This window comes from Phymastichus coffea, unplaced genomic scaffold (genome assembly GCF_024137745.1).
Source record: "Phymastichus coffea isolate CEN01 unplaced genomic scaffold, Cenicafe_Pcof_1.1 PCOF00036, whole genome shotgun sequence".
In the NCBI taxonomy this organism is placed as follows: domain Eukaryota; kingdom Metazoa; phylum Arthropoda; class Insecta; order Hymenoptera; family Eulophidae; genus Phymastichus; species Phymastichus coffea.
Window position 1 is genome coordinate 3,042,318 of NW_026706847.1, and position 16,081 is coordinate 3,058,398.

Genomic DNA, 16,081 nt, shown 5'->3' on the forward strand with positions numbered 1-16,081 from the left:
TCTATACATATTCAGCAATGCATACACAACAATCAAATATCAAATCAGTGAAATATTTTCCACTCCTTTCCAAATTTAATCGTAACAACAACAAAAATGAACAAAATAAAAAAAAATGTAAATTGACGATCTAAATTGGCACGGATATGAACTGTTGCCTCCTGTCATGAAGCGGTGAAACATCGTTGACATTTACTTCGGAGGCATCAGTGTTCGTCTAACATATTTCGTTCTCCACGGAAATTGTGAATAGTTCGGCTGTTTCGAATCACGTATAAGAACTCAATTTCAAGTTTGATTACTTTTCGTCGCAACTTTTTCTTAACTCTTGATTGATTTAAAGCCGCTCGTGAGAGTTCCAGTAATTGAAAAAATATCGAAATCATTTCAGCGATATGGGGTTCCGTTGAGAAAACTTGTGACGCTTTTTTAAAAATACAAGCGTTCTATGAGTAAATGAAAAGTCACGATGGGATAAACTACAGGCAAACTATTGTAGTAGTTTCATGTCAATCAAGTAAAATTTTCTAGATACGATAAGTGCTTGTTATATATCACTTCTCAACTCAACAAGCTGGCATTTACAGACTGTCGTATAGACTCCGCTTTAGTGACGCATGCACTATCCTATACGTATTTCTACGTAAATGCAGTGGATCTCATACATCAAAATATCAAATATCTACTCTCTTGAATAAAAAAAATATCAAAAGTTTCGAGGAATCCAAATGTTTTCAAGAAATGTATGTGCACGATTTTATAAACGGAATGTCTCATGTAGTTCAAATTTATCGATGTATGACACGAAATTATGTTTCAAGCACATCGGGCTTAACAAACAATACGATTATTTAAGTAAATAAAAATATATGAAGATATCTTTTTTATTGATGATTACAGGCTGAAAATACTGAATGGAGAAAAAATTAGAGGCTTACAATTAGTTCAAGAAAGGTAGGTACCGGTGTAGGTTTCTATGGTAACCAAATAAGTCGATTTTTAAAGTGTACCGTGTGAAATGTAGCTCGACTGGCCAGGTTCAAGTATGTTTGCATAGGTGACAAAACAAACTAAATTTAGTGTTATATTTGATGCAAGATAACATTTCCACATTAAGTAAATTAAGTTGCATTTCGTTCAGAATGGAAGGGCTTTCAATCAATGCCAGCAGCAATCGTATGACGTGCCTTGCAAGAGAAAAGGTAAGATTATCCGAACATATACTCTACATTCTAAAAGCTTCTTATCAAATAAATCCTTTCGATCAAACAAATAATAATTTAAGTAAACTATTTACAAGTTAGTTAGAGGCAAATGCCAAGCTTCCCGTGGAAGCATAGCGCAACATAAAGCGTTTATCTAGCAAGGTTAAGTCTGAGCTTGCAATATAATTCATTAATATGATAATCAGGAAGAGAAGCGTGCTCAAGAGCGGAGAAGAAATTTGCTGTATCTTGTGGCAGATTTCCTACAAGAGCAAGGGTAAATATTATCAAAACCTACTTCGTCGCGAGCGAATTCTTCATTTATATACGCTTATACTTGCCTGCCGACACTTTGCCAGAGTATAGCTACGCAGCAGACAAGTATTTATTTCAAACGGAATTTCTACTTTTTTTCTTTTACTCAAAACGTTTTCGTTCTCTCCCCCCCCCCCTCTCTCGCTCGCTCGCTCTCTTTTATTAGATACACGGATGCATGTGAAGTGTTTGCTAACGAAGCGCATCTTTCGACTGATATTGAGATCTGCGATAATATTGACCTCGAAACTATTTTGTTGGAATATTCAGACTACTACTTTGCAAAATTTAATAAATATCCCAAGATATGCAAAAGAGGAGAATCGAACTTTACCAACGCCACGTAAGTGATGTCTTATTTGTTTTGTCATGCAGAACATGATGAAAAGAAAATGGTTCATCTTTTAAAGAAATAAGAAAGAGAAGAACAAAAGCGCCAATAAAAGTCACCGGAAAACGGACGAGGAATCAATAAAACACGCGAATGATAATTCTAACAATGCGGCAGAAAAAGTAAAAAATAATTCTTTGAAAACAGAGCCCAACTTTAACATTACTGTAAAACCATTGTTTCCGACAACCAATTTCGAGAACGATCAAGATAAAACTAATAATGACGTAGATATCGATTTCGACTGCAACAACTCTTTGAAACCACTTGGTAAACTTTACCCCACGGGAACAGAGTGGCGTGAAATAGCCGAGATGATTGCAAAGGTAACGCATTTAAAAATTTTCAACACGATACAATTGTTCACTTCATAAAATTTTGTTGAGTTTCTTTCATATCGTGACTTTTAGGAGATAGTTCTAACTAACTTAAATGTACGTTGGAATGATGTCAAGGGACTTGAGGAATGTAAAGATCTGTTAAAGGAAGCAGCTGTTTATCCTTTCAAATACCCATATATGTTTAACAATAGATTAACACCCTGGAAAGGTGTACTACTGTACGGGCCACCTGGTACAGGTAGTCAATCATGCAAGAATAAATCGAACTTTACAAAACTTTCGTAAATGTCATGATTCCCAGTAAATAATAAACTTTTCGTTTCTAGGAAAGACAATGTTAGCAAAAGCAGTTGCGACTGAGTGCAAAGCAACTTTTTTCAATATCACTTCCAGCTCTCTCATTAGTAAGTGGCGAGGCGAAAGTGAAAAGTACGTCCGGGTGAGTGTTAAACAGTTTTCTCCCAACCGTTTGTCATAATTTTATTCCAAAATGTATACTTTTCGAAGGTACTGTTAGACTTAGCTAAATACTACGCTCCTGCGATAATATTCATTGATGAAGTTGATTGGACCGTGAGCGGAGGAGGTAGTGACACAGGAAATAATAAGTCTGAACCGAGCCGAAGATTCCGAGCGGAACTGTTGGCTCGCCTTGATGGTCTCTTATCGATGGAAAATGCTAACGTACTTTTATTAGCGGCTACGAATGTTCCATGGTAAATAAAAAAATATATCTTATTGTCAGAAAATAAACGTATTAAAATTAATTTAATATCTTAGAAATGTATTTCTTTTGAAATTATGTTAATTTACGCAATTTAATTTATAGGGAATTGGATACGGCTTTACTACGACGACTTGAAAAACGTATTTACGTAGGTTTACCGGATGAACAAGCAAGACATCAAATTTTTAAAGTTTACCTGAAACCTGATCTGATGGACAAATTGGAGTATAAAACTGTATTAAACAAGACTAATGGTTATTCGTGCGCAGATTTAAAACTGTTATGTAAAGAAGCATGGATGATGCAGCTTCGTCCAATATGGGCTTACTTAGAAAATAAGAGTTTATCTTTAAAGGATTATAAAAATGATGAAGGTGTAAATGATTTGACTTACATAACAAAAGCCATGAGTTCTATCAAACCGATTGCTCAAATTACACAATTAAGATATTCTAAATGGGATAAAAGTTTTAATCAACAAGATGATGTAATGATGAATGAATGTAGAACAGATAGAACAACTGAATGTAGATACGTAGAATATGATAAATGAATGTTCGGCAATATCTATTAATAATAAACGATATTATTCAAATAAAAATATAATATAATGTAAAAAAGCTGCAGTCTACATTATAAACCGTATTGTTTAAATATATTAAATATGTTTAATAAATTTTAGGATACATAGAAAAAAAACTGGCTATGATTTTGTAGAAAGTAATATTTTATACAAATTTAACTTATAATACTTTACAATTTAAAAAGTCTTCAATTTCATGCTTGTTATTTTTTTCTGTGTCCTTGATTACTCTGTACTTGTTTCATTCCATGATAGTATCCTGCAATTAATATTCATACATAAGATATAATACAGAACTAGCTTCAATGATATTTGTGTAATATAAAAGATCGCGGCTATGTTACTCATATACCCATTGTATAACCATCTAATTAGTTAATTAACAAATATTTAGAAATGCAACAATAACATTTTAATATAAATTATTTTTTAAGTCAAGAAAAAGTATAATATGAAACTCTTCACATATTTGTTTTATAATTTATTACAATTTTTAATAATTTATTCTAGTCAAAATTTTGTAACAAGTTCTGATATATTCAATCAATGAGCAACACAGTGGCTCCACATTTATTCTATTGAAATCTGTGTTTGTTTCAAACATGCTCATTAGTTAATTATGAAACTATAACTCACCAGTATGAAATCCACTAATGTACCATGACATTAGCATACTTGACAAAGCATCTGCATCATTTTCAGGTAACCTGCAATGAATTAATTCAATACATATGCAGATAATATATTTATACTTATATTTATATTTATATATAATAAAATAGAAATTAACCTAGCCATAAACTGTGGTGGTAGTGGTGGTGCTGGAGGTATTGCTCCAAAGTTAGGGTTAAATGAAGAACTTGGATTGTAAAAATTTTTAAATGATTTAATTTCATTTGTTTCATAGTCCATATTTTCTTGATATCCATTTGCTATATGAGATTCATCATCTTCTAAATTAGCAGAATTTTTTTCTGCTTCTGCAGCTTCTTTTTGTTGAGCAATTTGACTTTGTAAACCCTCAGACTCTGTGAGTGAATCCAATTTAACTTTTTCTATATTCTCATAACCTGTAAAATCATGCAATTATATTTCTATAAAAACTTCAACAATCATTGTTCAAATGTTATGTTAATATTTAGACAGTTAACAATGATAGTCAATTTAAGAAAATGCAATATATAATTTTGCAGTTATTTAAAAAAAAAATCAAGGGTTATGGCAGTGACCTATGGCTGAATGCTAGAATTATAATAGACTTATCAATTGATTCACAATATTATTACCAATAAATTTAACTATGCATGTCTTGGAGTCGTCAAAGATTTTTACAATCACAGCTTCATAAACTATACCATCTTCTGAATAGACAGCTCGGCATGGAGATCCGACACACCATCTCTTAAAAAAAAATAAAAAATTATAAATGAACATGTAAAAGATATTGACTTTGGAAGATTTACCCTTTGATTTTTTTGTGATGTAGCCTTGTGTTTACTTTTGGTACCCGTGGAATTTGTACTTGACATTGCAGCTGACTGTGGATTCTCCAAACCCAAACGTTTGGATACTTCTTCTTTTGCTTTGTTGATTGCCTTATCGTAGGCTTTGATCAAAGCAGTATCATCCCAGAGTTCATCTTGTTCTTGAACCCAATGTTCAGCTTAAAGTAAATAAATTTGTAGACGACAATACGCTATATCATAAATCATAAATTATTTAAAAAGCTCTGTTTTAATCTATACGGTATTGTTATTAAGCAGTGAGAAAGATAGCAAAACATAACCTAAATTTCACGAAAACGTGATACTTACTTGTATTATTGCTAGATCTACAGAATAATAGATTATCGTCCTCTGCCATCCTGTCTTTTCTTCCTATTACTTCTGGAATAACTTTCAAATATTGTTAAGAACTTGCAATAATTAATATTTATGATAAAAAACTAATAAAACCATCGCTCAGGACTCTTTTCAAAGTCCTTAGGGCTCATGGCTCAGATCAAACTGCAGTGCTGTTGTGCTGGGCTCAGCAGACTTGACTTGAGAGCAGACTGCAGAGGCCATTAGCCAAAATAAGATAATATGTTAATTTTTGAGTTCAGGAGCGCTCTCTGTCGGCTAAGAATAATTGGAATGATCGTCTGCTATAGTAGTACTGTATCCCCTAGTCTAGTCCAGGCGCGGGATTGGATAACATTCGTCAACCGAACACAAAAACACAAATTTCGATGTAACTAATTTGATAAAATTACAAATGTTTCTTATCATTCAATATTTTCAGATATTTTCTCATTTTTTAATGGCATTCATTTTTGTATGTTGATTTTACATTTACTTATCATTACATTTGGTTATTGCAATAGAACTAAGTTTCCAGGGCTGTGTAAGCTCGATAATCAAACTAAGCTTACTGGGTCACTCTTTTTAATGCTCCATAGATTTCTATTAAGGAATTGTTCTAAATGTCAATTCTTATTTTAGACAAGCTCTGATAAAAAATATATAATTTATGCAACAGAGCTACCAAAAAAATTTTAAAATAATCTGAATATAGTGATTTAAAAATGTTTCAGTGACGTAGCATGAACAGCGAGAAAAGATAATGAGAAAATGATTTTTCGAAATGAACGCCTGGAGCCTTCATGAGAATCGTAGCGCTAATTCGATTGCGAGAGTAGTAGAAGGTATCTCGGACAGAGAGTGTGAGGTACGCAATAGATGCCAGAATATAAGTAAAGTCGTGCGCGTGCCGAGACTGAAAGGAGCCTCGGGCGCGCGTGCGAAGCGACGCCGCGCGTCGCCCACCGCGAGTTGTATTATTGATCAATAAGAGAGCTCGCGCCAGCTAGTAGCGAGAGCGAAAGAGAACGACGACCGACCGCTGCTGGCCTGGCATGGACGATTCGTGCCCCCCGTGCAACTGAGTTCTGCAGCTATCATACAACGCGTTTCGACGACAAAAAACAAACGTCCGTTCGGAGTTCTTTCGCTCGGCGCTGCTAAACGCCACAGACCGATACGCAACATTTAGTCCAATTGCAAATCGCAAAATCGTTAAAAGCTTAAAGTTAGCCGAGCGGCGGAGCTCAAGAATCAACGAAAACGGTGTCAGAGAGAAGAGAGAGGGGGTGCACACTACTATACGAAGGGTGAAAGCAGCGCGACGATCATGCGACGACGGCCACTTTGAGCAAGTGAGAGAGAGAGAGAGAGAGAGAGAGAGAGAGATAGAGAGAGAGAGAGAGACAGACAGAGACAGAGAGAGCGCGCGCGCGAACGACTGACCGACAAAAAAAAATAATAAAGGAGTACCATCGTCGGCCAGCCGAGTGATACGGGTGCATTTTCTCCGTTCTAAATTTAAGGCGCCGGACAAGTGGAGTTTCTCATGCAGACGCTACGCAAGAAAAATAGCCCATGCAAGCGTGAGTATATTGCCTTTAAACACATTATTGCATCCACTACACAGTTTACCCTGCTCTTTTGCTTTTCATTGCTTGTTTTTATTCAGCTCGCGTAGCTTGGCGATGACGTCCCGCTTCAACTGGATGTTTATCCATTCAATTTTTTTTTGGCATATGAGTAATTACTGGGCTTGCCAATGTTTGAAATCCCGAGAAGAATCTTATTTTGTACACGTGAATTAGGTTGCAATGCTCGTAAAACTTTTTTATTATCGATTGTTTTACTTTTCAACTATTCTGTTCAACTGGGCTGTTTCTTTTTTCTTTCTATTCAATACATAACGCCACTCGAATGGAAAGCATTAAATTGAATGGAGCATAATAGCGGAAAAGATTTCTTAAAATTGGTGAATATGCATGTAGACGGTTATTTTCAGCTGATTTTGCATGAGCTTTCGTGTTGTTTAGACCAAGTCTGCTTTACCCTCTCGTTAGGGGTTGATTCACGCGGGATATGTCGGTTAGATGGCGCCACCGGTACTTCGAAAATAAGCTCATTCTTTGTATCATGGCAATGTATTTCCGGATAAGCCAAGAAAAACTGACTAATACTACCACTAAGCACATTCTCGAGATTGGTGATACCTTTGTAACAAAAGAAAATTATGCATCGATGTATTATTCTCCATCGCTAGGAACTAAGATAAAATGAAGAATATCGCGATGCGATCAAGTATAATATTTGTCTTAGCTTAACGAACAGAAAAATGGAACAGAAATTAGAAACATCGATTGCTTATTGAAATTGTGCATCTATATTTATATAAAATATTCCATCTATGTCGACATTTTTCTGGTAGCTAGAAAATTACAACTAATGTTATCGAATAGTTTTTTGTAAAAACCTTAATTTTTTTAAATGAATTTGCCGATTTTAATCTTATATCTACACCCCAGCATTCAAACTACATTCAAATTGAAATGCATTCTAGCATAGGCAAATCGATTATTCACTCAGAAACTTTGAACGTTAGCTGTCTAATTAGCGGAGATTTATTTAATCGAGTTATCGAAAGTTTCCTCATATAGCTTTCAACAATTGCGTAAGAGGCATATTAGCTCCAACTTTTGTGAGGCGCTAATGAGAAAGAGACAGTAAAAACGTACTGATAACAATTTATCTCGTCGTCTGCGCCGACAGCATATAATTCATATCGCATGATGATGATTATTTGCGTCATAATCAAATGAAGGAACACAGAACCCGTATGAAAATAAAAAAGGAAATAACAAGCCGACAGGGATAATCCGCCAATGTATATACGTGCAATTGTGCTTTTCAGGCATCGATACTACACCTTCAATTACACTGAAGAGCGCAACATTATCGTAATGATTGAATCGGATAACCGAGGGAGGTCTGATCTACCCGCTCGTATGCATATATATATATTGGCCGTCTATCAGACGCATCTGGCTTAAGAGAGGCTCAAGTGGCTCTAGAACGACGCGTAAAGATTGCGACCTGGCGAGGAGGGCCGAAAAAAAAGAATATACATATATCAGTATAACTACTCCCCCCGTAGATCATCAAGTGTCGACAGTTGGCGTTCTCCACTCGAGCGCCAAGGCACAATCGTGCAAATCATACAAATGCACCTCTTTGGTCGGTGCGCTTAGAAAAAGTTTTTGCAGAGAAAGCTTAGTCAAGTGTCTTCGTGCCTTTGTCGTCTATCGGATGATTGTTATTTGATGAACAAATGTATGTCTGTGTGCCTTTCATCGCTCGTCAGTCGGCGTTTTAAATCAATCAAAATAATTGAAAATCATATTATTGATTCAGCTTGTGATTTAATTTTGCCAGCGAATAAAATACAATCAATGTATCGACAGCTAAGAAAGAGTGCACATTGAACATTAGGCTTCAAAATTAGTGAGAAAAAGGCCACAAAGGATTTTCCAGGTGATTAGTTACAAGCCACGAACAAGTTAAAAAGCTCAAGGCAACAACGACGCGGGGCTTCCAATAGATCTATTGGCGTTTCTTCGAGCAGACGTAAATCGATCTAGCTCTTTTCCTCTCTCTCTCTCTCTCTCTCTCTCTCTCTCTCTCTCTCTTTCTCTCTTTCTCTCTCTCTCTCTCGTTGACGACTTAATTCGTTTGTGCCTATATCCCTGGTATACATCGGGGCGTCCCACCCCCCGCAAGGCAAAACTCAATTTGATCCCCCGCGTTCTTGCGCGCGCGAGTGAGCGAGCTTGGTACTGTGATTGCATTGGCCGACACAGAGACAGCAGCAGTAGCTCGTAGGGCTGACGCCGTACACTAGCTAACTGACAATAAGTTGCCAGCGAATAGCTTCGTGCCACGGGACAAAAACCAATGGGGACGCGACGACTCGATAGATATATAACGGGATATTCAGCCACAAAGTAACTTCAAGTGATACCGTCTGCTGCCATCGCACCAACGCCACGCTCGATACTCGTCCAACTCCATTAATAATTCAAATTCGCTCTTCGGAGATGTACGCCCTAGTGTCAATTTCAATCAAGTAACCATTCGGAAAATTTTTCACCGGATATCGCATGCATTTTCAATGAATAAACGTCTATCAAACCTTATCCAATATAGCAGCCTACAACCGCTGTGTAACATCTGTATCAGTTTCGCTTGATATTTGCTATGTTCTTTCATATAATTTTCAATTTTTTTACTCGTTATTTTCGATTAATGAGATGAGTTTCTCAAAAATTCACTTTGTTTCAGTGAAAAACGAACCCGGCCGCTTTATGGGGGAAGGCGTGTCTTTCAAAGCAAAGCTCATCGGTATCTTAGAGGTATCAGAGGCTCGAGGAGATCGAATGTGTCAAGCCGCGCTTGCCGATTTAAAAATGGCGATAAGAGCTGCTGGTGAGCACAAACAACGAATCACTGTTCAGATTAGTATCGATGGACTTCGCTTGAGGGACGAAAAAGCTGGAGTACGTAATATTTTGTTAATAAAATAATCGGTCACGGTATATTATTGTTCATTTGTTAAAAAAACATTCATTTTATTTTCAGGACTGTTTATATCACCACCCTGTTCATAAAATATCATTTATAGCACAAGATATGAGCGACAGTCGAGCATTTGGTTATATTTTTGGTTCACCTGATACTGGTCATAGATTTTTTGGAATTAAGACTGATAAAGCTGCGAGCCAAGTAAAGATATATATATTTTTTACTATTGACATTAAGTTAATTGTATTATGAAATATATTTTGATATGATTTCAGGTTGTCATTGCCATGCGTGACCTTTTTCAAGTTGTATTCGAACTGAAGAAAAAAGAAATTGAATTGGCAAAGCAACATATTGAACACAGTGCTATTCGATGTGGAATATATTCATCTGGAAGATCGCCCGATTCAAAAGTAACTTTAAGATTTTTCGTAATTTGAATTAAGCATTATTTCAGCCATTTATATTATTTTTCTTTATAATAAATAATGAAAAAGGGAGCAGCTGGAAGCGAAACTTCACTTCATAGAACTGATAGCGAAAGGTCTAGAAAACATGATGCACAAGGGGGAGTCGTTGCTGATTTATTGGGCTTACAATTTGAATTGAATTCACTCCAACAAGGTATTCACCAAATGGATAAGATAACTCCTGATAATCCTGGACCAGTCGAAGATCCATTTGAATCAGATCCTTTTGGAGATTCTTTTGCAAACATGAAGGTAAATAATACTAGTATTATTTTTTATAAAAATCAATTTTAGATCACATTAATAGTAAAAGACAATTCAAGCAGATTCAAGAGCAAGTTCAACCAAAATTACCGCCACCGCCTTCATCAGCCAAACGTGGACACATGGAAAGACAGCAGACTTTAACACAAACACCAGCTTCGGGTACATCTAGTCCAGCTAATGTAACTAATAGTAGTAATAAAACCCCGCCTCCATCTGGTTCAACTCATTGGTTTGATAAAGAAACTGAAGACTTATTCAACGAAGGAGAATCATCTAATTTACCACGAAAAAATTCATCGAGCGATGAAGATAAAGAACCAGTAAGATTACAACGTGATATTAGAATTTCGGATGATATAGATTTTTGATATTAGAAATATGTAATCAAATTACTAACAAAATTGTATTTCTCTTTTTAGCCTTCGACAACAACAACACAGGATCGTTATAAACAATTGGATTTATTCTCCGAACTAGATCCTCTAGGTACAGGTATTAAAAAACCTTATGTAGATAAAAGAGACTTTTTCCAGCACTTAAAAAATCCACCGAAAAAGATCTTGAAAGACTTAGCCTCAACCAATTCTGAAGATACATTCCCCACTAATTTTAATATTACATCTGATTCAATAGAGTCTAGTAATGCCAATACAACTGAGCAAGAGACGAGTCAATTTGAAGATAGAGAGTTTGCTGAGTTTGATAAGTTTAAGGATAAAGATGGAAAAACTTCGACAGAAAAAGTTTCACCAAAGCCTCGCCATAACGATTATAATAAGAGAACGATTCAACACCAATCCTTATCCGTTTCATTGCCACCTGAAGAAACTTCTAAAAATGCTTCACATAATTATTCTATGTCAACTTCCATAACTTCTAGCCGTTGTGATAGCAAAGATTCCAGTGAGACTACCCAGTGTTTAGTAAAATTACCTAGTCCAAAAAAGTATATGCATTCTTCACGTAAAGATTATACCTCTGAATATGCTAGTAGTAAGTCTCAGTCAGTAGACAAGTCATTTCCCATTGATTTTTCTTCTACAAGTGATTCGCCAGCTTCTCCAATGAGGTCCTGTTCATCTGGTGCTAATTCTAGATTATCAAGTTCAAGTGCAGAAATGGAGAATGTTCCTGAACCTCCTCCGAGAGGTGCTGGCAGTATTTTGATCAATCCTCCGCCATTACCTCCAAAAAAATATAGTTCACGTAGCGGAATCAAACCACCCCCGAGGCCACCCCATGGAGATGGATACTTTCATTACGACTTTTTGGAAAGAGAAGAAACATCGCCTTCACCTACTAGAAAAATGCGTGGTAGTGAATCTCCTAAAAATTCAAGAAGTCGATTCGATGATAATTTCAGTCCACCACTTCCACAACTACCTAAAAGATCTGATACTAGCTCATTTTCAAATTCTAGTTTTGAAGATTCATTTAATTCTATAATCCAATCACCAAAAATCATAAATACATCAGCATCAAATAAGTCAGACAAAAATTTGGAAAATTTAACAAAAGATATAACATTGAGTCAGCTTACATCAACTTTCTTAACAGATTTAGCAGAAAATCTTGGAATGTCAGTTGCGGAAGTAACGAGCTTAACCTTACAACAGTTAACAGAATGTATAGAATTACTCGCTAAAAAAGATAAATCTGATAATAATAAGACTTCATTCTCAGAATCAATCTTAACTTCATCAAAAAATGTCATTAATGATGCAAATGCAAACAATCAAAAATCAAAAGATAAAGAGACTTCGTATGTATCAAAAGAACCACTTTTCAAAGCTGCATTTGATTCAGTACCAAAAGTAGAAAATTCAAATAATTATGATAAATATGCTGTTTTTCGAGAATTGATTGAAATGGAGAAAGCCGACAAGGATCTCGATACTCCAACGTCGCACGAAGATGAAGAAACTATTACGCCAGAAAATCAAGAGGAACCTGGGGAGCTTGAAGATGACGCTCAAAGCGATGAAATAGATGAAACAATCGCTTCCCTAGTAAATTTAACTGTTAAATTGCCCCCTGTCGCTGAAAATCAATCGAAAGAAATCTCGACATATTATGAAATGAAGTCAAGTGAGGAACGTAGCGATTCTCCTAAGGAAAGCGAAGGAGGTGCTCCAGAAGAAATTGAATCTGAAGATCAATACCAAAGTAAAGATAATTTAAAGAATGATGAATTATCTTCCGATTCAACAAAAGATGTAAAAATAGGAAATGATGATATAAAAGAAAAGCTTGAGGACAAGAAGACATACGACGAGTTGCAAGAGTCATCTGACACATTCGTAATCACGGCTGAAGAAGTTAATGAGTTATCTAGGATTATTCATAAAAAATTAGAAAGAAAATCATCAATTACTTCGTCTAACGATAGATATGCAGCATTACGTGAAATAATTGAGGAAACCGAACAAGTGCCATTGAAGGATGCTAATATATTAACTTCACCAAATAAAATGGTATTGAAATCTTCAGCTGAGGTAGATTTACAAGGTTTGTTTTCAGATAATTTTGCTCAACAGACAATATCGATATCAGCGAAAGTAACAACGAAAAAAGATGAAGATATAAAATCTAATGTTATGGATATATTTGAAGAAATAAAAATGTTAAATTCAGATGCGCATCGCACCAAAGATAATAAGCCACTACCATCTTCTAATATAGATGCAATGTTTGCTGCATTTTCAGACCCGAAAGCAGAAAAAGAAATCGCCGTAGATGATGATAACTGGGCTCAATTCGAAACAAATACCTTTCAGTCTGATAAATCTGTAGTTGAAGGTCCAGGATCCTTTGGAGGTACGTCTCCTTGGTCTCCTGATGGTAAAGAATTTATTCGTGAAACACCTCTTAGAAGAAGTATCCATCGGCATTCGGGTGAAAGTGATTTTGATTGGAAAGATGACGAAAGCGAAGAAAGCAATGGAAGAATTAAAGGAGAAGGACCTCGATATTCAAGACACCCACGATATGACTTACCTCCTTTTGAAGAAGGTCCGTTTTATGAAGAACCTGTAGATGAAGAAAAAGATCGAATTTTCCGAGAGCGGATAAGTCGTAAAACAAGAGGAGCACCTTGGATAAAGGGTGGACACAGGCCACGAGAACCAATGAGTTGGCATGATGAAGCGAGATGGGAAGAAGAGCGCAGACGACATATACTTAGAAAAGGTCCGTACAAAAATGATGAAGAGTATAGGACTTACTGGGCAAGTAGGCAAAATCAGAGACCTTGGAATGGTGATCGAGAGGGTTTTTGGGAAACTGACCATCCGTTCTATGAGGAAGATGGTAAACGAAGAATTGGTATGTGGACTGATGAAGAACGAGAAAGTAGAGAAAGATTTAGTAGTCAGGAAAGTATGGGCTACGATGAAGATGATAGATATTATAGAAGGGAATATGATAGACGAAGGTACGAAGATGATAGATATAGGAAAAATCGTGGACTTGAAGGCCCAGAATATCCTCCAAGAGAAGCCTACAAAAAACATGATCCTCACTATGTGCGGGAAGGACGAGATAGACATTACGATTATCCACCTAATTGGGAAGAAGAATACGTATCCAAACGCCCGGAAGATTCACCTAGATATCTTTCAAGAAAAAAACATTGGCCGAAACGACCAAATAGTGCAAATGAAGGACGAGAAATGATATATATGGACGCTAGACCAAAATATGCAATGTCACGGTCCGAATGTAGCGAAAGCGATTCCGATCCTTATCACCGACCTTACAGATCAAGAAGTCGAGATAGTTATTGGGGCAGCGATCAAGAATTTGAAAGTTGGGGAGAAAGATCTTATTGGTCAGAGAATCCAGATGCTAGAGGTGAAAGCTTACATAGAAAACGAATGAGCAGACACAGAGGACGACCTCAGCCAAAACTTCAAAGTTCTCAATTCGAAGATGACTTTACTCAAAGCGTTGATCGCAATGAACCGCCGATAGATCCAATAAGCGCAGAACCACGTATTCGTTCTGATATCGAAATGAAACAACCGACAAGTCCACGAAGTCCACGAGGAGTGAAAGATCAAGGAAGAAAAGATCCAAAAGCTTATAAAGCTTCTAGTTATTTTGACGATGACCTTACGCCCACTGCAAGTGCTTCTAGTGATGCCTCTGATAGACAAAGAATAGGCTCTGATTTGAAAGAAACACCAGAAGAACTACCTTCTGAAGTAAAAGATCCTGTTGGAGATGGTTTTGCTTCCGGTGATAGTGGACGCGATTCCTTTTTCAACGGCGATCCAAGATTCGATGATGATGCTTTTGTATTTCGTTCAGAACTAGAAGACCAAGTACCCGACCAACCCTTAAAAAATTCTAGGCATTTAAAATATTCAAATAGCAAAGGAAAAGGAGATCAGTATATTAAAAAGTCTGAGTCTGTAAACATATTTAGCCGAGAAAATGATCCATTTGACGATGATGAGTTTTTCAATTGATCAAAACAAACGACTGATTTCTTTCGTGCTACAAGACATCGAAAAGGGATCAGTTCATCTTTATCGCGTTCATCTTTGCATAACATGTACGAAATGCAACGCTCTTATCCTTTTGGATACAAGTGAAGTGCATTTTGTATTTGAGGCTGCGCAGGAGAATAATATTTTTGTACCAAACGAAAACAATCGTTCTTTTGCATTTTCTTTCTGTATTTATTTTTTCTTTTTCGTTTTTTTTTTATAATGTAAATAATTTTGATTTAAACTACATTTTTAACTATTAAATATGATTTTAAAAGAAATAACATCATTATCAATTATTCATGAGCAATATAACGAATGATGTATTTTCAGAGAAAGAATGTCATGTGCAATTTAGGGAATTTTTGAAAAAGATTTGTTGCGTGTGCATATGATGCTAATATTGTTTATCGTGTTTTTCAACTTTCAAAAATTTTATGTACTATACTGTTAGTTAGATGTTCAGCCAGCAGAGTTTTTAATATATGAATAATATAAAAGTGAATTTCACAATGAGAGTGGCTAATATTGTAGAATAAATAAGTTTTTTAGGCAAATGAAATTGTTTTCATCCTGCAGTCGATCTATGATATCTCAAATATGTATCGACTACGGTGATAAAAAAGCCACACGTGACTGGAGTAATAATATATAAACTGAGTAAAAAGAGTGACTTACGTAATATGTACATAGTTACAGATATTTGTAATTCCAATAATATTGTTAATGTAGCATTATTGAAGCAGCCATTGTATAAAATGTACATTTCTTTATTTATTTTGATATGTATTTAAAATTTTTTATTTATGTATGTATTTATTTGAAATTATAGTTATTTATTTATTGTATAAATAGACTGTTAATATCTTCTTC

At 35.7% G+C, this 16,081-nt stretch overlaps 3 protein-coding genes across 7 annotated transcripts; 2 read left to right on the top strand and 1 right to left on the bottom strand.

Moving 5' to 3' along the window:
• Window positions 1-1,035: 1,035 nt before the first annotated feature.
• On the top strand, window positions 1,036-3,533 carry LOC131663522 (katanin p60 ATPase-containing subunit A-like 2). Its single transcript, XM_058933976.1, has 8 exons — window positions 1,036-1,202; window positions 1,412-1,482; window positions 1,687-1,863; window positions 1,931-2,237; window positions 2,322-2,490; window positions 2,579-2,691; window positions 2,760-2,968; window positions 3,082-3,533. Exons 1-8 carry the CDS (start codon window positions 1,092-1,094, stop codon window positions 3,530-3,532), a joined length of 1,608 nt encoding a protein of 535 aa, XP_058789959.1. The 5' UTR covers window positions 1,036-1,091; the 3' UTR covers window position 3,533.
• A 152-nt stretch (window positions 3,534-3,685) lies between these two features.
• LOC131663523 (survival motor neuron protein) lies at window positions 3,686-5,898 on the bottom strand. 2 transcript variants are annotated; one of them, XM_058933978.1, is made up of 6 exons: window positions 5,377-5,898; window positions 5,026-5,207; window positions 4,849-4,963; window positions 4,353-4,632; window positions 4,199-4,269; window positions 3,686-3,821 (listed from the first exon to the last, which is right to left on the bottom strand). In XM_058933978.1, exons 1-6 carry the CDS (start codon window positions 5,423-5,425, stop codon window positions 3,766-3,768), a joined length of 753 nt encoding a protein of 250 aa, XP_058789961.1. In that variant the 5' UTR covers window positions 5,426-5,898; the 3' UTR covers window positions 3,686-3,765. The 2 variants fall into 2 exon arrangements, with proteins under 2 accessions (XP_058789961.1, XP_058789960.1); XM_058933977.1 differs by having other exon boundaries at window positions 5,026-5,225; window positions 5,377-5,896.
• Window positions 5,899-6,471: 573 nt separating this feature from the next.
• On the top strand, window positions 6,472-16,081 carry LOC131663434 (uncharacterized). Of its 4 annotated transcripts, XM_058933843.1 has the most exons (8): window positions 6,472-6,989; window positions 9,739-9,953; window positions 10,036-10,179; window positions 10,254-10,391; window positions 10,476-10,700; window positions 10,772-11,035; window positions 11,135-11,207; window positions 11,349-16,081. In XM_058933843.1, exons 1-8 carry the CDS (start codon window positions 6,953-6,955, stop codon window positions 15,185-15,187), a joined length of 4,935 nt encoding a protein of 1,644 aa, XP_058789826.1. In that variant the 5' UTR covers window positions 6,472-6,952; the 3' UTR covers window positions 15,188-16,081. The 4 variants fall into 4 exon arrangements, with proteins under 4 accessions (XP_058789826.1, XP_058789823.1, XP_058789824.1 ...); XM_058933840.1 differs by having other exon boundaries at window positions 11,135-16,081; XM_058933841.1 differs by having other exon boundaries at window positions 10,775-11,035; window positions 11,135-16,081.